At 37.6% G+C, this 27835-nt stretch overlaps 4 protein-coding genes across 6 annotated transcripts; 3 read left to right on the forward strand and 1 right to left on the reverse strand.

The window, feature by feature from the left end:
• Nucleotides 1–649: 649 nt before the first annotated feature.
• On the forward strand, nt 650–5265 carry LOC103998751 (DNA-directed RNA polymerases II, IV and V subunit 8B). Its single transcript, XM_009420319.3, has 5 exons — nt 650–788; nt 2815–2929; nt 3491–3648; nt 3924–4021; nt 4966–5265. Exons 2-5 carry the CDS (start codon nt 2857–2859, stop codon nt 5075–5077), a joined length of 441 nt encoding a protein of 146 aa, XP_009418594.1. The 5' UTR covers nt 650–788; nt 2815–2856; the 3' UTR covers nt 5078–5265.
• Nucleotides 5266–6830: 1565 nt separating this feature from the next.
• Nucleotides 6831–11897, reverse strand: LOC135594133 (probable transcription factor KAN2). The gene is made up of 6 exons (XM_065084548.1): nt 11089–11897; nt 10922–10998; nt 8711–8756; nt 8454–8592; nt 7085–7145; nt 6831–6944 (listed from the first exon to the last, which is right to left on the reverse strand). The coding sequence occupies exons 1-6, from the start codon at nt 11660–11662 to the stop codon at nt 6831–6833; spliced, it is 1011 nt and encodes a 336-aa protein (XP_064940620.1). The 5' UTR covers nt 11663–11897.
• A 2405-nt stretch (nt 11898–14302) lies between these two features.
• LOC103998752 (binding partner of ACD11 1) lies at nt 14303–18412 on the forward strand. The gene is made up of 5 exons (XM_009420320.3): nt 14303–14437; nt 16704–16807; nt 16891–16966; nt 17461–17544; nt 17632–18412. The coding sequence occupies exons 1-5, from the start codon at nt 14432–14434 to the stop codon at nt 18094–18096; spliced, it is 735 nt and encodes a 244-aa protein (XP_009418595.2). The 5' UTR covers nt 14303–14431; the 3' UTR covers nt 18097–18412.
• A 1462-nt stretch (nt 18413–19874) lies between these two features.
• LOC135593663 (cell division cycle 5-like protein) lies at nt 19875–27791 on the forward strand. Of its 3 annotated transcripts, none has more exons than XM_065083871.1 (5): nt 19875–19992; nt 20113–20408; nt 21130–22851; nt 25795–26076; nt 26362–27791. In XM_065083871.1, exons 2-5 carry the CDS (start codon nt 20232–20234, stop codon nt 27514–27516), a joined length of 3336 nt encoding a protein of 1111 aa, XP_064939943.1. In that variant the 5' UTR covers nt 19875–19992; nt 20113–20231; the 3' UTR covers nt 27517–27791. The 3 variants fall into 3 exon arrangements, with proteins under 3 accessions (XP_064939943.1, XP_064939941.1, XP_064939942.1); XM_065083869.1 differs by having other exon boundaries at nt 19876–19992; nt 20058–20408; XM_065083870.1 differs by having other exon boundaries at nt 19876–19992; nt 20102–20408.
• Nucleotides 27792–27835: the final 44 nt, after the last annotated feature.

Consider the following 27835-nt stretch of genomic DNA (forward strand, 5'->3'; position numbering starts at 1 on the left):
TTCCTCGTGAGCCATTCGTATCAATGACAACAAAATATGATTTATCATATTGACGTTAAAAGGAATATCTTGAGCAATTAGGTCCCGAGGAATCACTGATAAGAATATTTAGTCCTATATTGATTTAGAAATAGGGGAATCAATGACTCGCAATCCTTATTTTTAGATATACTTTTCGGAGCTCCTTCTAAGTGAAGGATTCCTTATGAGCTTATCGTACCAATAACGATAAAACGTTAGAACAATGGAAGGCGATTGCAGTAGTAGTTTCCAGTAATCAAGAATTGGATTAATTACTGAAGTCTTTCAAGTCGTTTTAAATCTGATTTCGGTATCTATTTGTCTATATATCTTATCGTTTCAAACCTGATTAATGGATGGATACATTAATTATACTGCTTAAGCGGGTCGGATTGGTGTGGTTCCCCGAAAAGACCGATCCGTTAGACCGCACCGAAGACGGTATTGGGCCTGGACTGATGTATCAACCGGTCCACTTCGCTTAGCTTAACCGATGACTCCGTTAGCTTAGCCCAATTTCTGTCTTGTGATTGGTGACAATCCACGGGGCCCATAGGGCCCAAAGGTAGCCCACTTTGTTCACCATTCAAAGGAAGGCACGTTGGTTCCATTAAATAGAGATAAGTATAGGTATTTGATGCTGCTTTAACGTAAGACGAATCCCTCTGGCTCGACGGTCTCTCGGCCGCCGCTCGTGTCGCGACCATCTCCATCGGCGGCGACGAACGCCGGGCGGTCATCCGCGGCGGTTCTTCTCCAGCCTCCAGGTTCTCTTTTTATCCCTTGTGTCTGTTGTTGGTAAGCGTGTTGAGGTTAGGGTTTCCGTCCGACTCCGTCATATTCCTGTGGATCTTTTTCTTTAATTTGGTGGATTTTCGATCCTCTTTAAAGGTTTTGCTTGGTTGTTTGACTACTGGGATCTTGGATATTGGCCTGATGGCTGATGAAATTAATAGTTATACGTGTTTGAGATCATTATCAGCGTTACAGACCGCAGTAAGAGGAAGATCATGGTTTCTGTTAAATAGTTGATCTTGTTTGACCGACAGTGTCATGTAAATGCTGCTTGATATACAACAGTGCTTTTTCCTAAGCATTCTTGTGCAAGATCAAGATGTGTGATTGTATGCTACATTTGATTAATTGTTTTGTTTCTGTTGTTTACTAGTAGAGCAGCGGTGACATGTAACAGAATTGCAACGAAATTAGAGTTTGGGTTGAGGGTCAAGGCATGAGCAAGTAGCCTGTCACTTGTGTTCAGTCTGTGTTTCTATACAACCCAACCTGGTGCAACCCGCCTGAGCTGCATCCACATGCCAAAAGGGGATTAAGCATCAATTTTCTGAAAGTTGAGCTTGTTTGCTTAGTAACAACAACAAAACCATAAGACCCAACTATTTGGGGTCTGCTGGGTGGATTTTTTGCCGCTATTGAGATATGTAAGAAGCCATAAAACTTGTTTGCTTGTGTCACAGAATAGTAATAAGTCAAGCTGCATATGCTGCTGAGCTTAACCAAAATTGTGCCGTGGTCAATCATGGGTCTGGTACCAGTGAGACCTTGGGGGGTTAATGTTTGCTTTCAGCCTGTATGGTATAAGTCATATTTACCACATGTGTGATCATGTTTTAGGACTTTTCTGACCACATACGTGCAATAACTTATTAATTCTATGTAGAATACAGCCATATAGCCTTGTGTGAAGCAATCATATGACGTTGTATGGATATGAAGTTACATATATGACTCCACAGGTCACGTTTTGGAGTATTGATTCTCCCTATTCTGGTGTAAGCTTCTTTTGATCCTAAATGGAATTGTACCTAATTCCGTTGGATTCTTTGGTGGACTTGGGAAGTGATGCTAGTACTGGTGGTGGATGGCAATGACAAATTTAATTTCTTTTTGTACCCTTCTTTTTTTCTTTCTCTATTTCTTTTCCTAGCAGGTCATTAATATCATTTAGCCCTGTTTTTTTATGTATTATATGCATCTTTTAACCCTTCAAATGAAGTCAATTTGTTTCTCCTGCTTACTGGCAGATCTAACTGAGTGGTTTTTTCGATCTCTTTACCTTCTCTTAGCTTTCTGATTGTCTATTTATACATTTTCTTTTTTCCTTTATATTCTTCTCTCTTTTGTTTTCTCCTTGTTGTCAAACACAGAGAGCACATTATAGGAAATAAGTTCAGTAGACTTTAATGATAGAAAGGGGCTGTTTGTACTGGAATATTTTTTCAATTTGCTTCTTAAAACTTAGAGAAATGAATTGTAAATCATTGCAAGGGAGGTTGGTAATGCAAACTGTATTTAGTTGCTTATTAGAACATAAGAAATGAAAAATTTTGCTTGCATGCATTTTTATATCAAGGTTCTTGTGTATGTTTATTTTTGTATTTTTCAGTCATGTGATGATGTAATTCTGTGGCTTATCACTTCTCTGGTGATCTTTCTCTTTAGATTCTTATCTTGCTCCAGTTGAAGTACCTAGTTGGTCACGTGCTAATGCAATTTTGTTACTTAATACTTCTCTAGTGTAAATATTATTGTGGATAATTATCTTGCTCTAGATGATGTATATAAAGCTACTAATGAGAGGGTGGATGCTTATTATATGACATAGTGTTTTCACTTTTTTATTGTTCATCTTTTTGAAGAGGAATAGGTGGAATATTTGATGAATTGAAGAAATTTACTTGCTAATAATATTATTGTTATCATAAATGTTCTCTTTAACATTTTTTGGAGGGGTAGCTAAGGTTAATATGATGTAAACTTCTTGTCTTAAAACAGATTTGTGTTTGTGGTGCTTGCTGAGACCAGTCTTTGAGAATCATGGTTGAGCTTCTTTTCGAGGACATCTTCACTTTGACGAGACTGGATCCGGATGGTAAAAAGTTTGATAAAGGTATGATACATTCTTTCACCATTCTCATATGTATTGAAATACTTTTTCAAACTTGATAGAACCAGTGTTGCAGTGTTCTTTAAAGTCATAACAGAGAAGTTCATGCGGCTGGATTCTTGTCAAATGCTATGATGTGTTGATCTGTTTAGCCAAAACTTAAGCGTATTATCACAAAACTTAATATGAGATTAGACATAGTGGTGCCAGAGTATGGCCTGGTATGCATAGTTTGTAGATTTCCATACTGACATCTGGGCTGTACTATGTAGGTGTTCTTTGCTATAGTTTGTTTGTTCAGTTTTCCATGCGTTTGGTGTTTGCCTAAGAAAAGAATAGATCTAGGAAGAAAAGGCTCCAACTAGTTCTTATTTTCAACTAACTTCTTGATTCATTTTTTTGTCTTGTATTTAACTTAATCACTTTACATTGAGATATATTCAATTTGTTATATGATAGTTATTTCCAGTTTGTTGATCCGATATTTTTATTTAATGCTTCTATAGTTACTTTTCATTGGCATTCTAATTCAAGTTGAGGCTAATTTTTCCTTTTTTTATCTAGTTTCTCGGATTGAAGCACGCAGTGAACAGTTCGATATGTATATGCAGCTAGATGTAAACACTGAAATTTATCCACTTAATGTTGGGGATAAATTCACCATGGTTTTGACTCCAACTCTCAGTCTGGATGGAACCCCTGATTCAGGCTACTTTACACAGGTATAAGGTTGTTCTGTTATTTGTGTTCATTTGGTTGGTTGAACATTGAAATATTAGAAAAGTGCATCTAGATATTTGATTATCATCTGTAGCCATCCTGAGAAACTTCCTTGCACCTAATTTATCATGTATCTACAATTTATTTGCACGTGCTAAGTTGGAATCTGGTTGAAGAAACATCTTCGGTTGAAGCTGAACATTTTTGATAGAGTTGGATTTTCCTTCCCATCATTTCACTTTAGATTCTGATTTTAGCAACAAGTATTTGTCCTCAGGCTGGAAGAAAGTCTCTTGCAGACAAGTTTGAGTATGTTATGCATGGGAAGCTGTATAAGATTTCAGAAGAGGCTTCCGGAGGACCTAATGTTAAAGTGTATGTTTCTTTCTCAGATCATTCCATCTTTTTCCCCATTCTCATAGATTGAAGAAAAAATATAGTTATCAAGGTTGCATATCTTTTTGTTATATTTGTTTTCTACAACAATATATTTGTTTTCTATAACAATTCTGGTGGTAAGTATGAAAATTAAAAGCACTAGTGTTTTAAGTGCTTTAAGGTCTTAACATTGGTAATTTGGTGAAAAATGTGACAGAAGTTGTTTCCTTTATTGTTTCTTTTTTTGTGTTAATGTCATGGCATTTCACGCATCAATTATTCTGTAATATGCCATGCAAAATCTTTGATAAAATTTGGCAAATCTTCCAGGGTTATGCAGTTGGAGACTTTATTACATGAGAATTCTGTCTAAGCATTTATAGACATAGGATATTCATCTCACAAATCTTTTGAAGTGTGGATTGTTTTCTTTGGAATTTGGTTGTAAATTTTACTCTTGGACTAACTTCATATTCTTCTTGGTACTAATAGTTCAGAAGATAATCCCTCTCTCTCTCTCTCTCTCTCTCTCTCTCTCTCTCATCTTCTTCCCTGGTTCATGCATGTATTTGAATTATTTTTGTTAACTTTATGCTCATGGAGTTCATTAGAACATTGTCATGGGTAGGTGAACCTGATTCACCAAGCAGATTATTTTGTTAATTGAATTCAACTGATGGTGATCTTCTTAAAGCTGCCAATGGATTTTTTTAGTACTCTCATGTTCTTGGCAATGAGCATCTTAATTCCACTGTTAGATATGCTGAATCAAGATGTTGCCTTTTCTTCTTGTTATGGAATAGCTACAAGTATTGAAATGGTTGAAATGAATGTATATTATGGCAGGAGGCAGTATTAAGTTTGAGAACTGGTTTGAATTTTTTATTGATGGTTCTGTGTATGGTGGTTCTCATATTATTTTCTTGTTCTTCTTCATGCAGTGAAATATATGCTTCTTTTGGTGGACTGTTGATGATGCTCAAGGGGGATCCCTCCAATGCAGCTCAGTTCGAGTTGGACCAGAGGCTGTTTCTTCTTATGAGGAAAGTGTAAATCTTACCTCAAATTACTCTTGTATTAAGGATGAACACCTTCAGATATGGAGAACTCGAAAACTTTAGGAGACAAAGGGACTTAACCTATCGACTTCCGAACACTTGAATGATGCGAGCTTTGTTTGCTGTGTTGCCTCTTATATGGACTAGTTATGAATGTAGATCTTTCGGAAAGCTGGTTCCTTCTGCCTGTGTTCTTTGCCTCTTATAAGGGTTGCGACATTGAACCGACAACAGCCTATCGAGTTTTTTGATCGAAATTGGTATAGTTAAAGTTTTTACCAGCCTAAGCTAGTTGGCATATAATATGCAGGTGCCCGAGGTGGATTGAGCTGAGTTATCGGTTATCCGATGGGATTTTCTTCCGAGGCATTCGAGGTAACGAATACTCTAAATCTAATGAAACCCTAGAAAAACAAAGAAAATTTTTTATCTAGAGACAAGGTATCTTTTTATTTGTCCCTATCAGAGGTGTGGTGGATGATCATCTCCATGATTTCCCTTAGCCATCCTTACTGCATCTCATCTCATCTCATGACTTAAACCTCTGGTTCAGCTCACCTCAGCTTATCCATGGGGCTTCAATCTCTGGTTCACATAATTAGGAGCTATGAAGTGGACAAACATTTGACTTCTTCATCAAGTTGAGATATCAAATCAGCCCATTTTGCCATCCATGACAAGAAAACTATAGGAATAAAAGCTTTTACCCCAAAGGTCACATACGAAATCCTTCATTGAGATGGGAGATCAAATGGCTACAACTCATGCAAAGCTTACTCTTAAGTACACACACTACATACATACCCATCCTTACTGTTTGGATTCTACCATTTGTTTCCAGCTTCAAAAGGTTGTACGTGTCACAAATCAGACAATTTTGTCAATGGTCTTTTTGACTGCCATTACTATAACTTAGTTGACCATGACGCAACACTTTTTAGAGAGAGAGAGAGAGAGAGAGAGAGAGAGCAGCTGAGCACACTTTGTCTATGCTTGCAGGTCATGGGGAAGAGGCAAGAAGATGCCGGAAGGAGTGGGAAAAGCAAGGAATCAATGAGGGGTCACTTCACGGAAAGTGGAGCACGCACTCCCTCTCTTTTGTTTGTCTTCATCCCAGCGAAGAAAAAGGGGGAGTAGGAAGAGGAGTGAGACCAACACTTTTAAAAGTCTACAGTAAGCAGAGATACAACAATTTTAGCAATCATTCATGTATGATTTGTCCATATATATATATATGTTTATAAGGCTAAAACTTTAGGCTGATGTAACTCAAAAACATAGCTTGTGCAAACATTGTCCTCATCCTCTGAAATATTATTATCTGCACATAGAAACAGCACCCATGAATGATGGTGAGATACTTGCCATCACAAGAATCTAGTTTCTGAAGCCAAGTAGTGAAGGAATGTGCCAATGAAGTCTTATATTACAAGACAAAGTTATTGCAATGTTTCAGATGTTCAATTCACTATAAAGCAGGACATGGCACATGCATGAGGATGAACAAAATCTGGCCTTTTGCACTTCATAAAAGTGGAAGAAGCTTTAATTCCCTTTAGCAATTTGAGGCAATGAAATTTCATGTCAGCCTTAGATATATATGCTTTTGAGGAGATGAACACAGTCTTCATTCCTTTCTTGTGCTTTTGCCCCAATCTTTTATCCTTCTCTCCATGTCTTCTTTCTCTCACTCTCTTTCTTTCTTTCTTTCTTTTCTTGCTCCATCTCTTTTGGACTCAAATCTTGACTTAGTGTGGCCTGCCCAACATGAACTCAAGATTGGGTCTGCCTGGGCTTGCTGTCTCTGAAAACCATGATGAGTTCAAACCACAATGCATTTCCAAGCTCTTAGATTGCATGTCCTGCAGAAGAAAGCAGGAACAATGCACCAATCAACTCCACATGATATCTATTTTTTTTGTCAGTATGCAGTGTTTGCTACTTATCAGGAGATGCTTAATGATTCAAGTATGACATGTGAATGGAAGATCTGAATTGATACCTTAAGGGACTTAGTACTTCCTCTTGTAGCTTCATTTGCTAAGCCATTAGAGTAGCCTTCCCTGCTGAAGACCACAAAAAAGTCTCTACTCATAATACAGTCCAAGCACTAAAATAGTGTGTCATAGAAAGAAGTCCATTGCATCAAATCAGTAATGTACTAAAAGTAATCTTTATGCTACAATTAGCTTCAAAGAGCTTCCATTGGAATTGCAGAGAGTTAGCCCTACTTTTTCTGAGCACTTTGCATGAATTGTAAGGTGAGATGGAAAAGAAGTAAAATGAAAGAGAGCTTCTACTGAAAAGTCCATAAAACTGACTGCTTCTAGGAAGTTGCAGCCATCAAGTGGCAGAAACCTTCTTAGCCCTGTCAATGGTTTTCCTTGAGAGCCATATAAATGACTCAGCTACTCCATCCTTCTCAAGACATGAAGAAGAATCCAAAGTCTCTGGGTTTTTCATTTCAGCAAACCTAAAAAACTGTTCCTCACTGAACTACTCAACCAATGATTTACAGTTTTCAGCTTCCCTATATGGATGCTGGAGCTCAATATTAGAAACAGTCACTCAGTTAATGCTACTTCTCTCTTCCAATTCTTTAATCATGCAGGTTAGAGTTCCAATCTTGGAATCTGCACCACATGACCTACCAGCAAGCAGACAACTCTCACAAGTGTCTCTTTTTACACATCTAAGATATTTTGAATTGAAATGGATGGTGCCTACAGGCCTGTTTTACACTTCAAAGAATATCTCAGCATTTTTAGTTCTCTCTCAGCTTTAACAACTCATGTGATTTATTGCTTTGTGGAGTTATAGATGACACACCAGCATTACTGAAAGATGAACTCCAATATCTGCAGATTCTATTCTTTGACCAAGTTAGAACTAATTGGAATTGCATTGTTCTAGAGTTCAGAAATCAAAATCATTAATTAGAGCCATTTTAAAGATCTGTATGACCTTGTGTTACTTATAGTTTGAAGGAAAAAAAATGGTTGGATTCATGACACTTGCTCTATGAAATCAATTGACACTCTCTGTTAAAGATATGCAGCTGTTCATTTTACACTCTCTCCTATTCCTCAAAGACTTTATGGATTCCTACATATGATATTTTCCTTTTCAGAAAAAAGAACTCAATCCAACAGAAGAATATTTCTTAGAAACCTACTTGAATAACCAAGAAAATATAATCCAGCAGCCACTTATGTACTAAAAAGAATTAAAATTCAAATTAAATTGCCTAATTTTAATTCAATATGTTTGTCTTGATCACAAGGCTGACATTATGATGAAGTATCTCCAAATAGATCAAACAAAATTACTAGTATTCGTCGAATAACTGTTCTGTAGGAAGAAATTTTCACCTGGAAGAACTGTTCCATAAACCAATTTGATTGATTTCATGATGAGTTGACAACTCTGAAGTATGGAGATCATGAATTTTGAGCAATCTTTCATCAGAAATTTCTCCCGACCACTCGTTCTGAAAACCATCGGATCGACCTATAGGACAAAGATAATAAATGAAACCATTATTTAACGAGCAATATTAGTCCTTAAAACATATTGGAATCATTTGAACAAGGTTCTATGTAACATGCCAGAACAAAGTCAAGGTTACCTGAAGCAACTGTTGGTCTCTGAGTGTTCTTCACTGTCCTATACATCTGCAGACACACATCATGATCTTCAACATAATTAGCAAGAACAAAACATGTCATTCATCTTGGTTTTGTTTCCTACTACAACATTTTATCGGTTTAGTCTAAGCTACACAATTTTTTTTCTATATTTAGAGAAATTATTTCCGAGACTCGGATTCTAACACTCACAAGTTAGAAATGAGCAATCTCATCATTGCACTAAGGTCCGTCATCGAACCCAAATCTCTTAGAATGAATACCTTAGATTAGCTTTTTTAACCAACTCAAGTATCTTTACATCTTTGAATGATTTGCTCACAAACAAAGATGTTATATTGTTATATGGTGGCTCAGTAGAACACCTGAGTTCCTATATCACAAACTGTAACACAGCATAGAACTAAGTAAAATAGAAGTATAAGATGCTCATGCTAGAGATTTTTTATTTTATGTATCAGATAATTAAGTCTGGTGGAGAGGTTGATGAACAACTGGGTGCTAAACATAACACTGTTTTTTGACAGTACTAATATCAATGTTGTTTGTCAGTACTAATAGTAGGACTCTTCCATACTTGTTGCCAAATCAAGGACAAAAAGAAAGTGTTGTCTATTAAGATGAGATATTTCACAAGCATAAGCCCCACAAGGACTTTGAGGTCTACAATTTGCATAGTCACAGTATGATTAGCATGCTGCAAGAATTAGGTGTGTATCATTGCAGCTGATATCTGTTTTAGATCACAAGAATCATAATCTGGCCATTTATGCATGCTCTTTGAGCTGAATTTATTTATTTTTGATCAAATGTTTTTGCAATAAAATACTATAAAGGATATATAATTTCATGAACTCCTTATCTCTCTTTAGCTCTTTCTGAGCTCTAATGATGCAATTCTCTTGCATTTAGTTGTTAGATTCTTAGCTGCCTTTGGTCATCAAGCTGTCTTTAGTTCAGCATTAATTTTCTGATCTAACATTCATGAACTTTGAACTTGTCAGTCTAAAAAATTTCTGTTGTGAAACATCCAGAAATATTTGGAGAATCAACAAAAGCTGATCTTACTTTCTACCCAATTTTTGAATTAGATTTTTGCCCTATATATCAACTGCTTATATCTTTAGGTAAATTCTAAGTAATTTATCTCTTGTCTTTGACTGCTATTAGCTTTATGTAACAATGTTAGTAGTTGTGTTTGTTTAAGAGATATGGCTTTAGCCATTCACATAAATATCTATTTGTCATAATAACATTGTTTATATGAATATTCATAGTTATGATAGTTTTTTGTTTTGTTTTATAGACCAATGAGCAGACATGATATTAATCAGGTCCTCTTCCTCAAGCTATGATCTGTGTGCCATTCAGACAGTGATAAGCAATTGATGCACTCCCTAAACTTGCATACACACAGTGGTATGAAGTGCAGCAATTGCTTATTGCTGCAATCAAAATTTCAAGCACACAAATACTGATCACAAAACTATAGTAATAAGAGCATTACTATGGTCAATAAATTGTCTAATATAAAATTCAATCACTCTGGTTTTATATTTCAGCAGTAGCTATGCATATAAATTACACCATAGGAAATTATTAATATGGTTTTGTAGTTGCATTAACAGAAACTATCATATTATGGTTTCAACAACAGTGGATCAGAAGACTGCATCTTTGTTATGGTGGATCAAAGGACTACAAAAGAAGAAAAAGAAAAAGAAATCCACTACCTACTCATTAAACACTTACTACTTCATTCAGCCACTCATTGTTCTTTGTTTTCCTTCATACATCAAAACAATTTATTAGAATGAGTTCAGAACTATCATTTTCTTTTAGTACCAAGTTTGCACTAGAGATGCAAACATGACATGATACTTGCACTATATATGTCTAAACATATAGATCGACAATATATAGGACACATCATGAAGTTTGTGGAAACAAAGGAAGTGTGTAGGTCTCTTTGTTCCAATAGAACTCACATTCTTTGATCAACAGCAGGCAGAGAAAACAAAACAGCAGGAATAATACGACCAAAGAAAACTGAAACAAAGCTGAAAGATGTTGAAAGAAAAAGCTGAGACCGCACTCAACCTACGGGCAAAGGAAACAGTAGAATATATTCCTCTGAAGTGCAACATCAAACACCCATTTTTGAGGCTTGAAGAAATGGAGAGATCCTTTACCTGTAAGTGAGATTTCACGTGAGCCAGTGTCAGATCTTTTACATCCATCAACTCCAGAACGGACTTTGGTGTAGCCCCTAAACACCAGAAGATCACGTTGGGAATAAAGGTAAGATCACTACATCCATCTGAATTGAGATAAGAGGATGAGAAGCTATAGATGATACTTTCATGCCCTCCCAAGAGCTCCACAGCATGCACAAAGCAGGCGTGAAGGGTGGTCGTCCACCGCATCCTTGGAGCTCGCATTCTTCTTTTTATGGGGATCCTTGATGGTGAGTTGCTCGATCTCGACAAGCTTTGTGTCGGTGCAGAGCGATCGAAATCAGTGGAAGAAGAAGACTCATACAGATGCTGCTGCTGCTGCTGATGGTGATGGTGATGGTGATGATGGTCTGGTGGCAGTAGAGGAAAGGAAGGTGGGTGCTGGTAGACAGGAACCCCCCTTATGGGCTTCAGCAAGCTAGGGTCTCGGTGGTGCACTTCATGCAGGGGGTCATGGTGGTGGTGGTGGCGGGGTTGTGGATGAAGTAGGAGAGTGTTTTGGCCTGTGATGGTGGAGTCTGTGGCACTGCGGCCTTCTGAAGGGCTCTCAAAGGTCAAGGGTGTGTTCATGTTGCTCTCAGAGGTCATAAACCCTAATTCCATATCTCCGTCTTGCTTTCTCCAATCTGATATCGGCTTGGTGTTTGGGGGGCTTATTCGAAGAGATAGATCAGGCTGTGAAGGAAAAATATCCATCTCTTAGTCAAACTTCAGATCTGAACTTGCTCTAGCTCTTCTTTATCTGCTCGAGATCTTTTCCTCCTCTTTCTTGGGTTAATCTTATGAAGGAGATAGCTGTGCCTCTGATGGCATGAGGGGGATGCGGTTATGGTTTCAGGTCGCAGGTTCTCTTCTGGGAAATGATCATAGGGCTGTAGTAGCAAAATGTATGAGGTAAAGAAGATGCATGCAGTATTAACATGAAGGGTGAAACTTATGGATGCAGATGAGTTCAGTGTGAAGAGACAAAGTGTGAGAGAATAACACTTAGCTTGATGGCCACATGAAAGAGAGAGAGAGAGAGAGCTTCTGCTCAGATTCCCCTTGTTGTCTGTGTGCTTTCACTTTGTGCAGAGATGATATCTGACTTACAAGTTCTGAACTTTCTGTGTGTTTCTCCAACCAATCATGCTAACCCAAAGAAATGAACACAAGCACAGTTGTCTGTGTTGGTGGTAGCCACTCCATGTAAAGGTTTCTTGTGCTGCATTAGGTTTGGATAAGAGAACACTTCAGTAGGAGTTTTCTCTGAATCCAATTCTCTGTTTCTAAAACACACTAACTGTAGATTACTGGAATTTTCTTCAACCTATTCTTTAATTTTCTGCTAAATGAAGGCTTATTTCCAACTACATGAGAAATATTTTCATTTGCTCCTTATCATCATCTTCAAGACTGTAAACTACACCATGTTCTTCCTCCTTATTTTAGCTTCCTCTCATAAAGACATTTTGATAACTGTTCTAAAGTGTGACATTGATGCATCTAACTCTAATAAATTTGAAGGATAATTCATAAAAATAACAGGTCAAATATATACTTGCAGACAACTTGCTCTTAGGGCACATGTTAAGCATTTTTCCCACTGTATATTGAAATCAATCTCCTGATATATTGTTGCAAAAAGGAGAATCTTAATTTACTGTCTCCTCTCAACCATGAGCTACTTCTGATGGTGCACTTTGGCCTACCTTACTTGTTCTTCTTATAGGGCCTATAAATCAAATGCTAAATGCTATGACCTGTTAAGCATTATGACAAGTTCCTGATTGCATGAATGAGCAGAAGCCATGTCCCTGAGTAGTAGGATAAAAGATCTACTCTCCAATCCCAAACTTACCATCATATGATTAGCAAGATGCACAGCAAGAACCAACCAAAGGAGTTCTTGTGATCATGGCAGCCATCATGAACTAGAAATTTACTTGGGAGGACCTTCTCATCAAGATTCATTTCTTTTACAGTTGATGGTTTTCTGCAATGGGTAATAAGAGGACATCAAATTTGTACAACCTCTTTCCTGGAGACACTGCAGATGAAACACTCTTCTTTGAATGATCGAGATAATGAGGAAGGTTGACTTTGGAACCTTGTGTTTGTTGTTGTTTCTGCTTCTTAATGATGCAATTCTAATGCCATCTTTCATAGTAAACACAATCATCATCTTCATAAAAAGGAAGTCATTCCAGAAGAGTGAGAAACAAGAAGTAAACAAAGGTTTCTGAATCCAAACTACACTTCCAAAACCATACATATCGAGATTCCACAATATGATAGATGTGGGACAGCAACCGTTCCACAGAAAATTTTGCTGAGGAGAATTAAAAGAGCATAGTTTCATATCTAAAGGATCTTTTGACTCCTTATATGCATATATATATATATACACACACACACTGCAACATCACATGACTTCTTCATTGTTGTGATATGCTCAATAGGAACTTAGATTCCAACACAGTGACATGTCCCCAAAGCTTGCGATATGGGAATCCCAATGGAGAAAAAGACTCTGCACGGTGATAAGAAGAAGCTATAGCTTCATTTGACAGAACATTGGAAACCATCACATGTATACGTGCTTGTGATGTTGTCTGACTGTTTAATCAAATGGGATCCTCTCGAGACACAGACAAGAAACACGAAGTGATGTTTTGTTCTTTTGCTGATCAGATTCATGAGACGTGTTTTGAGAAGAAGGCATTCAAATGCAAGATTGATACTCCTTCTTCTTCATGTTAAGCCTCCTTCAACGAGGCTTACGTACAGAATAGAATCCCATGCAACCATGCAACATTTTCGTCAACCTATTTGATGACTTCGCAAGCATTGTGATCCGAACGATCTCCCATATTAGCATGGAGATGTTTTTGCTTCCATTACGTTAGCCATTTTAGTCTCCTAAGGTTCCAAGTTGACATGAGAGTGTAGAGGGCTCCGAGGTAGTGTCCGGGGTTGGACCATCCGTCACCGTTCGATCGACCCAAGCTTGATGGAATTGGACGGGCAAGACGGCTTCGTTGGCTACAGTCAGACCATACGGTCAAACTGTACCCAAAAGAAACGCGTTGTTGACGTGCCCCGACACGGTCCCCCGTCACGACCGTGCGTCTCTATCGGACGGCCATTGCAACGGTCGCATAGAGATTGAATGTGAGATCCACCGTGCAAAGGATGGCCATCGACGGGTATGAGCTCCTTTGTGAAAGCGGATCCTCTACAGACGTTTCTTTAATCGATCGTGTACATGTCCATACCGGAACCGTTCATTAGGACCCGCTCCACTCGCCGTTGGTTGTTGTGACCAACCGTTGAAATCGGTAGTTGGAGCGGATCCCACCGATTCTTGTTGACCCCGCCGCCCTGAAGTAAACGCCCACCCTCGATTCCTTAGCAGCTGGAGGTCTTCTTTTCGCGGCTACCTCCCTGCAGATCTCGTCGCTAGCGGCAGCAGTAGGAGCTCCGATGTCGGTGAGTGCTGCTTGGTTCTCTTGAATCTTGATTTCTATGTTCAGTGCTTAGATCGCTTTTATTGAGGTTTGCTTTTAGGGATTTATGTGTTGAGATGATTCAGAGAATTGGAAATAATGAGACTGTCTTGATATCACTAATTGACGTTCTGAATCTACAACTTCTGCAAGAGAGAAGGAGAAAAGAGGGGGTGTCGTTTTTGTGGACGATGTTTGTTTGACTTATGTCAAAGTTTGATCTTTTATACCTAAGATTCAAGTTTCATTGCCTAAGTGGATCAGAAAAGTCCTCTGTGCTTTAAGATGAAGCCTCCAACAATTATGTTGGGCTTTCAAAAAACAACAGATCAAAAGATGAGATTTTCTGATCCGCCATGTCACTAAGCATCAAAAACCCATGAGATCTACAATATGTAGTCCCCTCTTTATTTGTTTTAACAATTTTCTCTACCTAATCAGACATATTACCTGTTGTAATTAAGGGAAGAGGACAGTTTACTGGAATGGCTTTTAAACATTTCCAAAACTAGCCCAGCAACAATGTTGTCTCCCAACATACCAAAACTGGTTGTTACTCCGGTGGCAGGGGAAGCAAGTCTAAGTATAAAAATCTGATTGAGTTTAGGGATAATCAGACTCGAACTGATGACTTCCACCACATCAAGGTGACATGTATTTTACATATTCATATGGTTGAGTCCTTAGATTTCCGAAATAGTGTAATGCTTAAGGAAGTGCTTTGGATCATTACTATTTCCTTAATGCTAGAACTAATCATTCAATCTATTTGTTTCTTTGTTTTATCAATTTTCTTTGCCTAATCAGATATGTTCGCTCTTGTAACTAATGGAAGAGGTGTTTGCTTGAACTTTTTGAAAAGGAGTTGATTCTATTAAATGTACCAGGCTTAAAATATGAGAATATTCAGCAGATAGATTATTATGCCAAAAAATGTTCTCTTGTGCAGTCTGCCAAGCTAGGCAGACTATCTGCAGCATCATTGACTCTCAAATCGACAATGATATGTGAATATTCATATTGTTGATAAGCAACTCAAACTATGGTCTTTCTCAAAACTTATGAAATTGTTTTGTGGAGAAACTTTATTCATAGATCTTAAAAGGTGTTGTAATCAAGGACTGCAATTTCGTGCCGGCCGGCCTGCCGTGTTGGTCTTTGGCTGGTCCAGTACGGCATACTGACACGTGGTACGTCGGACCATGCCGACAATTCCAAAAAATGTCAAGAAAATCTCCGAAAATATATGAAAATTAGGTTAAAAAACCTAGATTAGGATATTTTAATTAGAACTAAATGCAAATTTAGTTCTATTTCAGTAAAAAAATCTAAATAAGGAATGGATAGTGGATTTATCTTTTCTGAACATTGATGGCCAACTTTGTGGCACGTTTCAAACGGTTCTTCCATTGATATTGAACAAGAGTGAGAATATGTGAGAAAAAGAGAGTGATTGAGTGAGAAAGAGAGTTAGAAGATATGAGATTGAAATAGGGTGAAAGAGAGGGGAGGAATGGGGTTAAGTAGGCATTCAAATGGGTCCAACGATCAAATTGACCGTTGGAACCAATTCAGTCTAGGCTTTTGTTTGATTTCGGTCGAAATCCGACCATTACTGATCGATATAGGTTGGTAACAGACAAATTTCAACCATTTTGGACTATGTAGTAATTTCCTGTTCATGTTGACATATGATAAATGGATAATGAAGTAACAACATTTATTCACTTTATATACATCCAACTATAAGCTTGTTGATTGAGAATTAACAAAAAATTGAGGGCATAAAATCTAAGTCATGGTATGAGCATGTGCTAAGGAGGCATGTAGATATCGTAGTTCGAAGAGTGGCAGCATAGTATGAGGAAAGATAGAGGAAGACCTAAAAAGATCTTATAGAAACTATAAATAGAGATTTAAATACCCTTTAACTAAATATGACTTTTTACATAGCTTAATAATGGTAAAATAACCATATAGCCGACCTCAAATGCTTAGGGTATCATGGTTTTGTTATTGTTGTTGAACATGATAAGTTAAATTGCAAGTCAAAGGTCCTTCCTTTGTGCCCTTCTTATTGCATAATATGATTAATCTTCTGGTACTCTAGATACAGAGTGTATTTCCTGTGCTTTAACCAGATTATGTACCATGCTTAAAATCTACAAGAAATCTAGTATTGTTCTTTTTTTGTTGTTTTCATTTATTTGATGAAAATTTTCTGATACCAGTTAGTGTATGCATTGCAGGCAAGGACAGTGAAAGTCAGCAATGTTTCTCTGAGTGCATCATTGCATGATATTAAAGAGTTCTTCTCCTTTTCTGGGGACATCGAATATGTTGAGATGCAAAGGTTCATGTTGATAATGATCATATTTCTTTTATGATGACTTTTTGGTGTTTGGACAATCTTAGCTCACCATCAATTTTCAACAGTGCGGATGAATGGTCTCAAATTGCTTATGTTACCTTCAAAGATTCACAGGGAGCAGAAACAGCTCTTCTTCTCTCAGTAAATTTTCTTAAGATCTTTATTTTCTTTCTTGAGATCGTTACTGCCCTTTCAGTTAACTCATATCAAAGAATTTGTATTCTTGATTCATTTCATACAAAATTTATGCATACATATTAAGTTGCGTTCCTGAGATTTTTGTTTTCTATTGTTGCATGCACATCTTCTTCTCTTTTTGCTTTGCTGTCCATATCACATGTCCACCATCAGATGCTAAATTATCTCAAGTATTAAGAGATATGGTTGTTTATGTAAACTAGGTCTGGATAGTAAGTGATTACATGTGATATAGAAGGAGATTCTGTTTTTTTTTTGTCTGTAAACTATTGCAAATATAATTAGCCATCTATTATCTAAAAAATGTTTCAAAAAAGAGTAATTTTTCATTTCAAAGTTGTACTGCGTTCTGTAGAACCAACAAAGGGACCTTGGTTTGTGTTTCTGTTATTGGTTATAAATCTTCTTCTCTCAGATGTCATTTGTTCATTGTACAGGGGGCAACAATAGTTGATCTCTCTGTTATTGTTACACCTGCTCCAGAATACCAATTACCTGTAACTGTTTCAGCTCCTACTGTGGTAGAGTGCATGACACATGCCTTCTCTTGAACCATTATTCCATCTTTCTTTTTTTTTACTGTGTGATGAAGCTTGTTTGTTTCTTAGAATAAAGAGGTCAAAGTCACTGGTGGTGGTGAATCTGCTTCTCATAAAGCAGAAGATGTTGTCACCAGTATGCTCGCCAAGGGCTTTATTCTAGGCAAAGATGCTATCGGCAAAGCAAAAGCTTTCGATGAGAAGCACCAACTCACATCCACAGCTAGCGCCAAGGTTTCATCATTCGACAAAAAAATTGGCCTGACTGAGAAGATCAGCATGGGTACTTCAGCTGTCAATGAAAAGGTCAAGGAAATGGATCAGAAGTTCCAGGTCTCCGAGAAGACTAAGTCAGCCTTTGCTGCAGCTGAGCAGAAAGTAAGTGTTGCAGGATCTGCAATCATGAAGAACAGGTATGTCTTCACCGGAGCATCCTGGGTAACTGGTGCATTCAACAAAGTTGCCAAGGCTGCAAGTGATGTGGGATCGAAGACGAAAGAGAAAGTTGCTGCTGAACAGGAACACAGAATATAATTGATACACGGCTTGATAGTATCTTTGAGACCTTTTAAAGGGTTGTAGCAGTAGAGCATCCTGCCAAGCATGCACCTGTTCAAGTATCAATTCCTTGATCTCGTTACATCTTCTACAGAACGGAGTCTTGCCTTTGAAGAAGATAAGCCAATTTTATTCCATGTTGTGATGCATATTGAACAAAATAGTCCTACACCTTGTGTTTTGATACATTGTTTCTGAGCATATCTGTAAGGATTTTGTGCCTATACACTGGTGTCCAAACAATGTTGCTGAATGATACCAAATAACCTATAGAGTTCATTGGTATGTCCAAGCATGATGTTTTTCTCTACAATACCATATATTTCTGCTGTCTACTGAAAAAAAATTAGCTCTTGTTGTCACTAAGAACAATCTGCCAATTACAAATCAATTCGACAAGAAATAGTCAGTAATTATCCCTATCCTTGCCAATATTTATTTTTGGAATTTTGAGATCATTCTGGGAAGAACATCAGTTCATATAGTTGGACAGCAGTGTATGTATGATATGACTTGCTGATATAAAATTAGAATACTAAGTATTTTACCTCCAAGAACATTTGATAGTTTCTGTTCTCTACTTATTCAACTTTTCATTGCATTAATTATTATCAATTGAGGCTTCGAGTGACATGAATGATTAATCTGTCATTTCATGGAGGTCATAAAATTATGGGATATGCCAATATGGTTTAGGATTTAAAGTATTAATATGTAGAAGTAAGGAAGTAATGGGTCAATTGGTTGGCTTCTTTTGCTTGTGAGATTCACATGCAATTTTCATATAACTACCCAAACTTGTCTGGGAGAGAAAAATATTATTTTCTCAGATTGTACTAAATTCTGATATTTTGAGAAGAAAATAACTTAATTCAAATAAATTATTAGATAAAGAATGTTGAGAACAAAAATTAATAATTTGATGAGGAAACCAAAAGGAATTTACTAGCATTAATGATCAATAGATTTGGCTTACAAAAGGCTACATAAAAGAGAGATTTATTAATGAATAATAAACCATGAATATATTAATATATCATACTTATAAAAAAAACCATTTATTTGGTTTTTCTTGATATAAGATAACTTATAAAAAAAACATCTTGTGGTGATATACTTAATCTACTTACAAAAGATTGGGAGTTTGAAATTTTGATATAATTTTGAAGATATTAACTAGTTTAACAGATAAAAACTTTGACAGATTATCGATCGTAAACTTGAATTTCATCTTCGTCACTTATTCTTTAACAAAATTATTTTAATTAAATTAATTTTTAAAATATTAAAAAAATAAATAATTTATTAACTTATTCTTAACATAACTTTTTTTTTCTTTTTGAATTACTAGAGAGAGAAGAGAGAGAGAGAGAGAGAGAACTAACAGTAGAGATAAAATGAATAGTAAGACATGGAATGCTTCTCACAAAAGGCATTCTTTCTAAAATCTAATCTTTTTCTAGTTTTGTTAATTATATGCATATATATATATATATATATATATATATATATATATATATATGTAACTTTTTTTTTATTTTTTCTTAAGAATATTTATCATTAAATCGATTTGCCTATGTAAAGCAGCTCACTCGAGCACATATAGTGTTACATATAACATCAATATTATAATGGAAATTAGAAACTGTGTTCGGACACCGATCGGATACGGGTACGGATACGGTTTTACCCAAATCCGTATCCGCTCCTAAGTATATAACATCGCCATCACATCGCCGCCTCCCACTCCCCTTCGTTTGAGTCGCACAACCCACTCCGTGCCCGGGCTTCGTCTCCCCTTCCTCCGGTCGTCCACCCTCCTCACCGTCCCAGCCTTTGCGCCCGCCGCCATCGGTCACTGGTTCGCTGCCGGTGAGTCCTCTTTCTTCTTATCCCTTTTCTCCTCCTCTCACCTTCGTCGATTTTAAGAACCCTAGGAGAGAGATCGCCAAAGATCCAACTCAATCCCTAGAGCTCCAAGAACGCTAGCAGGAATCCAAGATACATCCAGTCCCAGAAGAGAGATCCTCCCTTCTATTTCCGATTGGAAGAACTCTAGACGAACCCTAGGCTACGAGGAGGAAGAAGGGGGAAACTAAACAGCCGGCAAGATGAGGATTATGATAAAGGGTGGTGTGTGGAAGAACACCGAAGATGAGATCCTCAAAGCGGCGGTCATGAAGTATGGGAAGAACCAGTGGGCTAGGATATCTTCCCTTCTTGTCCGCAAGTCCGCCAAGCAATGCAAGGCCAGATGGTATGAGTGGCTTGACCCATCGATCAAGAAGGTATTTCTTTTGCTTCTTCTTCAGTTGTTTAAATTGATTTCGTTTTATTGAATATATAACATATTTTGATGATCGGTCGGAACACTAGCAAGCAGTAAAAGTTTGGTTTTATATTGGATATTATTCACATGGGTGGAGCGTTTAAATGTTGGAATGGTTAGTTTTGGTTGCATATAAGATGAGAGTCGACGTTCTCTGTGGTTCTAATGATTGGAGCAAAATTTCATCATGATTTGTTTTAAGAAGCACATGAGCAAGATTTCATCATAATTTATTTAAGAAGCACATGATTTATGTTGAATTTTCCATCTTCAGCCTTGAAAGAACTCATCTTCTTAATGTTGTGATTTGCTGAGTCATCCATAGTTTAAGGGTCATGATTATATTTTTTTCCTGCAACTTTTTGGTTTTGCATGTTTGTGATTTATTTTAAAAAGTTGCAGCAAATACTATTCTTTCTTGTACTACAGTTTAGATCCATGTCTGCTGTATTCATTTTATTTCTTTTCACTTCCTTCCGTTTCAGAAAATATACGTTGCACTCATATGAACTCTAGCTTAGGATAATACGAAAGATTAAAATTTTTGGTGGAATTAGCTTTTTATTGATGATTCATTTTTGTATTTATTCTTTGACTTATAGATTTTAATGCTTATTTAGTTATTCTTTTGTATTTCTGACATAAATAACTAACAATTGAACTTATGTTTGATCTACCAGACAGAGTGGACAAGGGAAGAAGATGAGAAATTGCTTCATCTCGCCAAGCTTATGCCCACTCAGTGGAGAACAATTGCCCCAATTGTGGGTCGAACACCATCCCAGTGTCTTGAACGCTATGAAAAGCTGCTTGATGCTGCATGTGCAAAAGATGAGAACTATGAACCGGGTGATGACCCCCGAAAGTTGCGCCCAGGAGAGATTGATCCCAATCCTGAATCTAAACCTGCACGTCCTGATCCTGTGGATATGGATGAGGATGAAAAGGAAATGCTTTCAGAAGCACGTGCTCGGTTAGCTAACACTAGAGGCAAGAAGGCAAAAAGAAAGGCAAGGGAGAAACAGCTTGAAGAGGCAAGGAGGCTTGCATCTTTGCAGAAGCGAAGAGAATTGAAAGCAGCTGGAATTGACACAAGGCATAGGAAGAGGAAGAGGAAAGGAATTGATTATAATGCAGAAATACCCTTTGAGAAGAGACCTCCCCAAGGATTCTTTGATGTTTCAGGAGAAGAGAGACCCGTGGAACAACCTAAGTTTCCAACAACAATTGAGGAACTTGAAGGGAAAAGGAGGGCTGACATTGAAGCACAATTAAGGAAGCAAGACGTTGCCAGAAACAAGATTGCACAAAGACAAGATGCCCCTTCTGCAATATTGCAAGTTAACAAACTTAATGATCCAGAAGCAGTCAGGAAGAGGTCCAAACTAATGCTGCCAGCGCCTCAGATTTCAGATCAGGAGTTGGAGGAGATTGCAAAAATGGGTTATGCAAGTGATCTTGTTTTAGCCAATGAGGAGCTTGATGAAGGTAGTGGTGCCACACATGCTCTCCTTGCAAATTATTCTCAGACTCCAAGACCGGGAATTACTCCCTTGCGAACCCCACAGAGAACTCCAGGTGGAAAAGGTGATGCAATTATGATGGAGGCTGAAAATCTTGCACGGTTGAGAGAATCTCAGACGCCTCTTTTTGGTGGGGAGAATCCAGAGTTACACCCTTCAGATTTCTCTGGAGTCACACCAAGGAAAAGGGAAATTCAAACTCCGAATCCCATGGCAACTCCTTCGGCTACTCCTGGACCGGGTCTTACCCCCAGGATTGGCATGACACCTTCCAGAGATGGATATTCTTTTGGTATAACACCAAAGGGGACTCCTTTCAGGGATGAACTTCACATAAATGAAGATATTGAAATGCAGGATACTGCAAAGATGGAGCTGCATCGGCAGGCTGAGCTGAAAAGAAACTTGCGTTTTGGCTTAAACAATCTTCCACAACCTAAGAATGAGTATCAGATAGTTATCCAACCCATTCCTGAGGAGCATGAAGAATATGAGGAGAAGGTCGAAGAGGATATGTCCGACAGATTAGCCAGGGAGAAGGCACAAGAACAAGCAAGGCAGGAGGCCTTGCTAAGGAAGCGATCCAAAGTGCTTCAGAGAGAGCTTCCTAGACCTCCTACTGCCTCACTGGAGATTATCAAGAAGATGCTGATGAGGGGTGATGAAGATAGAAGCTCGTTTGTTCCCCCTACTCCATTTGAGCAGGCTGATGAAATGATAAATAGGGAACTTCTTGTATTGCTAGAACATGACAATGCTAAGTATCCAATTGATGATAAAACAGACGAGAAGAAAAAGAAAGGGACCAAGCATTTGGCAAATGGTAAATCTTCTGCAATACCTGAACTTGAAGATTTGGAAGAAGATCAGCTGAAGGAGGTATGTTGCTGCTTTTAGTCTTCTGTTTTTGATTTTGCTGAAATTCATTTATTTGTATTTAGTCACTAGGCCATTTGTATTTTGTAGGTTGTTGTTCCTTTTAATTTTATTTTTTTGGGATATCTGGTTCAAGATTATGTGTCACCTTCTTGGTCACTTTGATAATTAGCATGCTGAGGACCAAGGATTTGGAACTCGGTCTAATGTCGGTTTCAGTAATCTGCCAGACTGGTATGGTATTGATAGTCAAGATGGATACCAACCTGTACCACTGGTATACCAATATTGCACCATCCAATATCACCTTAAAAAAAATGGTCTGGACCACGTGGTTTGTTACTGATCCTTGGTTGTACTGATAAATATTGCTTGGTATGGTGCGTACTGACTGATATCTGAAACCATGCTATGTAGATTGTTGAACATCACCTTCTTAGTTTAGTTAAGTAATTTGGTCATTTTGATTACTAAGTTGTTAATGATCTTGTGGTTTGTGCTCCACAATTCTTAAAAGAGGTTTTGGGGGCAGAGTACTCTTCTCTCTTTGTTATGCTGTTTCTTTTAGGCTCGTTTTGTTTTCTGGTAAGTTGGAGAATTTAAATGCAATAAATGAATCTGCATGCTGAATAGTACAGGGAAAGAAAAGGAGAAAACCTAAAAGGGAGCATTGTGCCTTTAAATTTAACAGTTGATTTGATCAGTGTTTGAGAGGTTGTGATTATTTGTATACAATCATGATTCACATCCATATCATGCAAAGTATTTAAATTGTTTAATTATAATGTAGAATCTATAATCGAGTGCACAATTACAGTGATTAGAAAAGCACTATTAGACAGAATTTATTCATGATGTTTATTCTCATCAATGACATTAACAGGCCTTAACTATATAAGAATAAATTGAGATGGTGGCGGTCATATTAATCATCAAAACTCATGTTTGATATTGGATAGCAATAATTTGGTAATACTGATAAAAGGAATAAGAAAGTAACATTATTTGGCCACTAAGGTTCTATTTGGCCTGAAGACTTAATAGGTATGTTGAACTCGTAGGATTTCATTCAAACAATCTTAATCTCCAACTGAGATTAGGCATCATAGTGATTCCTGTCATCTGCCCAAAATATGGGGGTTTGGGTTAAATTCAAGGATAATGGTGTTGAGTATTTCAGGTTAAACTGCTAATATGTATTAAAAATCCCCAGCCATACACCAATACAATCTGGAATTTGGAAATTCAAGGCAGGGATAACATTCTTTGGTCATATAGTGCCCTCTCGGAAACCAGTGGCCGATGATCATTGACTAGCAGTTTGGACGGCCAACTCTAAAAGTCTGCATTGCTGACCATTTGGGCCCCCATTTTCTAGTTACTTGAATAAAATTTAACAGTTTTCGATGATACGTCGATTGGCCTCTCAAGAATGGCCTGTGATGTTAATGTCTATGGTTAGAGAGAGAATCTAGGAAGTTTGTGTCATCTCTCAGTTACTCCGATCAAACAATTTTACATCACAAAAATACCAGTGTTCTTTTGATTTTCACTTTGGTAGTGCCACTTTAAAAAGAAAGACATCTAACAGTATCCATTTTTTGATAACCAAATTGATCCTGCAAATAAAATAAGTATAAACATAGAGCCAGTACACTGTTCTTTAATTAAATATACATAAGTTTGTCACTTGTTGAGAGAACATGAAAAATAAGAGAAATTAAAAAGGAAATAAATGAAGCTGTAGAAGAATTGAGGCTGAGCTTGCTGTTTTTATTTTAATGATATCAGCATTTTGTTGGGGATGACATCTCGTATTTGGTGTTTCTCTAGGCGGAGGAAGAGAAAAGCCTCTATAAGTTAAAACTAAAGTAAAATAACTTATTTAATGCTGGACAAATAAATAAGATGAATTGTAGTTCGAGGATAGGGTTACAAGAGTTCTGTTAGATTAAAGTAAACCTAATCCTACTTATATCAGACTTCCATCAATAACATTTTCCCTTTTACCATTTTTCATAGTTTTTGGTGATACCGGTATTGTGCTCCTCGTAGAACTCATGGGATTGATTTCCAGTCATTCTCATTGAGTATGTTTAGTGATGCCTCATAAGACTCAAGACTCTGAAGAGGAACAATAGTTTCGTGGAAGAGTTTGCATGGCTCTTTCTAATCCTAACTATATTAGACTTCCATCAATTCCCTAACAACTTTTCCTTTTGCTTCATAGTTTTTGGTAAAACAGCTACTAAGCTCCTCATTGTGTCCGTGGCGCTGTTCACTGATTTTCTTATTGTTTGAATATGTCTAGCAATATGAACAGGATTCATCTGGAGTTGTATGCTCTCAGACAGGGCTGTCTAATCCTTTTTGTACTGGTAAATGACTTACTGAGCAAAGTTAGCCATTAGCAGGTTTAGTCGAAGCCAAATCCTGCTCATGAGGTGCTAGCCTGCACCTTTCATTGTAACACATTTAAATGTTTCTCTAAGCAATTTAGTCCCTGCTTGTGTAACCTCTGATTGTACGAGGGTTGAACTCCAATTGGATTTCTTGGAAAACTTCAAAGGGAAAGTAAGGCACCTGTATGGCTATTTTCTGGCAATCGTATGTTTCTCTTGGCTGAAATTCTCTCTCTAAGCCTAATGGACCTCTGTGGCTGAACCAATATCATGTTTGTTGGTACACACATTGCTTCTGTTCTTGTCTACTATATATATATAGTTTCGTGTACCTCTTTTCAATGTACTTTTCCATAGTCCGGCTACAAAATTTGTCTCTCTATATATACTACACAGAAAACTTATTCCAAAGTGATATATCTGCAATTTTCATTCCAAAATTACAACTTCATATTTTTGATATTCTTGCTTGTTTATGCCTCAATTCTTGTGGAAGCCTGCACATCATCGGAAATTATGTAATTGTTATTCGCTGTTTTTGCAGGCTGATTCTTTGATAAAGGAAGAAATTCAGTTTTTGCGAGTGGTGATGGGGCATGAGAATGAGTCTTTTGATGATTTTGTCAAAGCACGTGATGCATGCCAGGAAGATCTCATGTTTTTTCCTGCTCGTAGTACCTATGGTCTTGCAAGTGTTGCTGGGAACAATGAGAAACTTGCTGCTTTACAAAATGAATTTGAGATTGTGAAGAAGAGAATGGATGATGAAGCAAAGAGGGCAACACGACTTGAACAGAAAATTAAAATTCTCACGCATGGTTACCAAGTATGCTATAATCATTTTTCTGCTTTCAATATAGTATTTATTTCCCCTGAAATGTCATGTGACTTTGACAATTTTGCCTAAATTTTTCGAACAAGATTTTATTGACAACGATGCTAATAAAATTTTGTACCCTTGCTTGTCTCGGTGAAAGACCAGTTGGATGCTTAAACATACTGAAAACTATTTTTGTCCAAAAATTTTGCCGTTTCATTTCCTTTTCGTGATTCTTTGCTTCTCATTGTCAGCCTGATATCAGTTTAATTCTCTTCATTTCTGAATGAGCAGGCAAGGGCTGGAAAATTATGGTCACAGGTGGAGGCCACATTCAAGCAAGTGGATACCGCTGCAACAGAACTTGAATGCTTTCAAGTGTTACAAAAGCAGGAACTGCTAGCAGCTACTTACAGAGTTAATAGCTTAGTTGAAGAAGTCACCAAGCAAAAAGCACTAGAACAGAATCTACAGCATCGTTATGGGGATCTCTTGGCTGAGCATGATCGAGTTAAAAGGCTGTTTGAGGAACATAAGATGCGGCTGCGTATGGAAGAAGAAATTGCTGCAAGGAACCGAGCTCTTGAGGAAGAAGCTGCTGCAAGGAATCGTGCTCTTGAGGAGGAAGCTGCTGCAATGAATCGTGCTCTTGAGGAGGAAGCTGCTGCAAGGAATCCTGTTCCTGTGGAGGAAGCTGCTGAGAAAAATGTTACTCGGGAAGAAACGGCAGCGAACAATCATGCAATGAATGAGGAACTGGCAGATAAGAAGGATCATCTTGATTCAGATCATGCTGAAGATGGCACTTCTAACGAAGAGCCTATTCAAGGTGAAGCTACCCATTGTGTGGGTATTATTTCTAATGGTACGGATGATCTCAAGGAGCAGATGCCTGTTGCCAATAGTGTTATTGTGTCTGGTGACATGCCTCAGCTTGTGACCGAAGAGAAAATGATGGTTGATGATAAGATGACTCTGAACCCAGTTGATGACAACATGCTCCCCATTGTTCTGGTTGAAAGCACCGTTGTTATTCCTCAAGCTGATTCTGGTGTTTTAAACTCAGATGTTGTTGGTGCTTCAGTTGGCATGGAGGATGCAACAATTTCAGATGTCAGTAATCAAGAAGTTACTGCATCAATGACACAACCTATTTTGTCTTTGCAAAACACAAATGAAGCTTCTGCCTCTGACATAGGCGGTCAGATGGCTCAGGATGACGAGCAGCAAGTTGGGTTGGAGTTGGTCGACTCTGGCAACCTTGTAGTAGATGGTAGTGTCTCTAACGCAGATGCTCATGTGGACAATGTAAATGTAAATCCAAGTGTGACCGATGATGCATCTGGTGGTTTGAGTTCAGAAACAGTTATGATTAGTTCAGAGATATCGGCCAATCCTGCTGTTCAGATTTCTGGCAACTCGATGGATCATGATGCAGCAAAGGTGTAATGTTCTTCAATTATTGTGGAAGGTCAGAACTTCTTCAATGATGCAGAGTCTTTAGCCAGTTGCAGCCATCTTTCACTAGATTTTATACGGCTGGCAATATTAGGTATATGTAATCTCTATTAATCTGCAAACTTCTTAATCATGTTGTTCTTAGAACTTGTTGTTTCGGTTTTAGCATTCCTCCTTTTGAGTTCGGCCCGATTAGTTCTGAAAATTAAAATGTAAAGGGGCATCACCTCTTTTACCTTTATGGACAATGAGCATCTATTTTTGCAGTCGTTTGCAGTTTCTTGGTTTGCAAGTTTGTCATTCATATTCC

The sequence above is a fragment of the Musa acuminata genome, chromosome BXJ1-9, assembly GCF_036884655.1.
Source record: "Musa acuminata AAA Group cultivar baxijiao chromosome BXJ1-9, Cavendish_Baxijiao_AAA, whole genome shotgun sequence".
NCBI classification, from domain to species: Eukaryota; Viridiplantae; Streptophyta; class Magnoliopsida; order Zingiberales; family Musaceae; genus Musa; species Musa acuminata.

Coding starts and splice junctions, on each gene's coding strand:
- LOC103998752 (XM_009420320.3), top strand. Junction 16,808..16,890: donor GAATATGTTGAGATGCAAAG/GTTCATGTTGAT, acceptor AATTTTCAACAG/TGCGGATGAATGGTCTCAAA. Junction 16,967..17,460: donor AAACAGCTCTTCTTCTCTCA/GTAAATTTTCTT, acceptor TTCATTGTACAG/GGGGCAACAATAGTTGATCT.
- LOC103998751 (XM_009420319.3), top strand. CDS start 2,857: ATGGTTGAGCTTCTTTTCGAGGACATCTTCACTTTGACGAGACTGGAT. Junction 2,930..3,490: donor TGGTAAAAAGTTTGATAAAG/GTATGATACATT, acceptor TTTTTTATCTAG/TTTCTCGGATTGAAGCACGC. Junction 3,649..3,923: donor ATTCAGGCTACTTTACACAG/GTATAAGGTTGT, acceptor ATTTGTCCTCAG/GCTGGAAGAAAGTCTCTTGC.
- LOC135593663 (XM_065083871.1), top strand. CDS start 20,232: ATGAGGATTATGATAAAGGGTGGTGTGTGGAAGAACACCGAAGATGAG. Junction 20,409..21,129: donor TTGACCCATCGATCAAGAAG/GTATTTCTTTTG, acceptor TTGATCTACCAG/ACAGAGTGGACAAGGGAAGA. Junction 22,852..25,794: donor AAGAAGATCAGCTGAAGGAG/GTATGTTGCTGC, acceptor CTGTTTTTGCAG/GCTGATTCTTTGATAAAGGA.
- LOC135594133 (XM_065084548.1), bottom strand. CDS start 11,662: ATGGATATTTTTCCTTCACAGCCTGATCTATCTCTTCGAATAAGCCCC. Junction 10,999..11,088: donor GCTCTTGGGAGGGCATGAAA/GTATCATCTATA, acceptor TCTGGTGTTTAG/GGGCTACACCAAAGTCCGTT. Junction 8,757..10,921: donor ACGTGAAATCTCACTTACAG/GTAAAGGATCTC, acceptor GTGTGTCTGCAG/ATGTATAGGACAGTGAAGAA.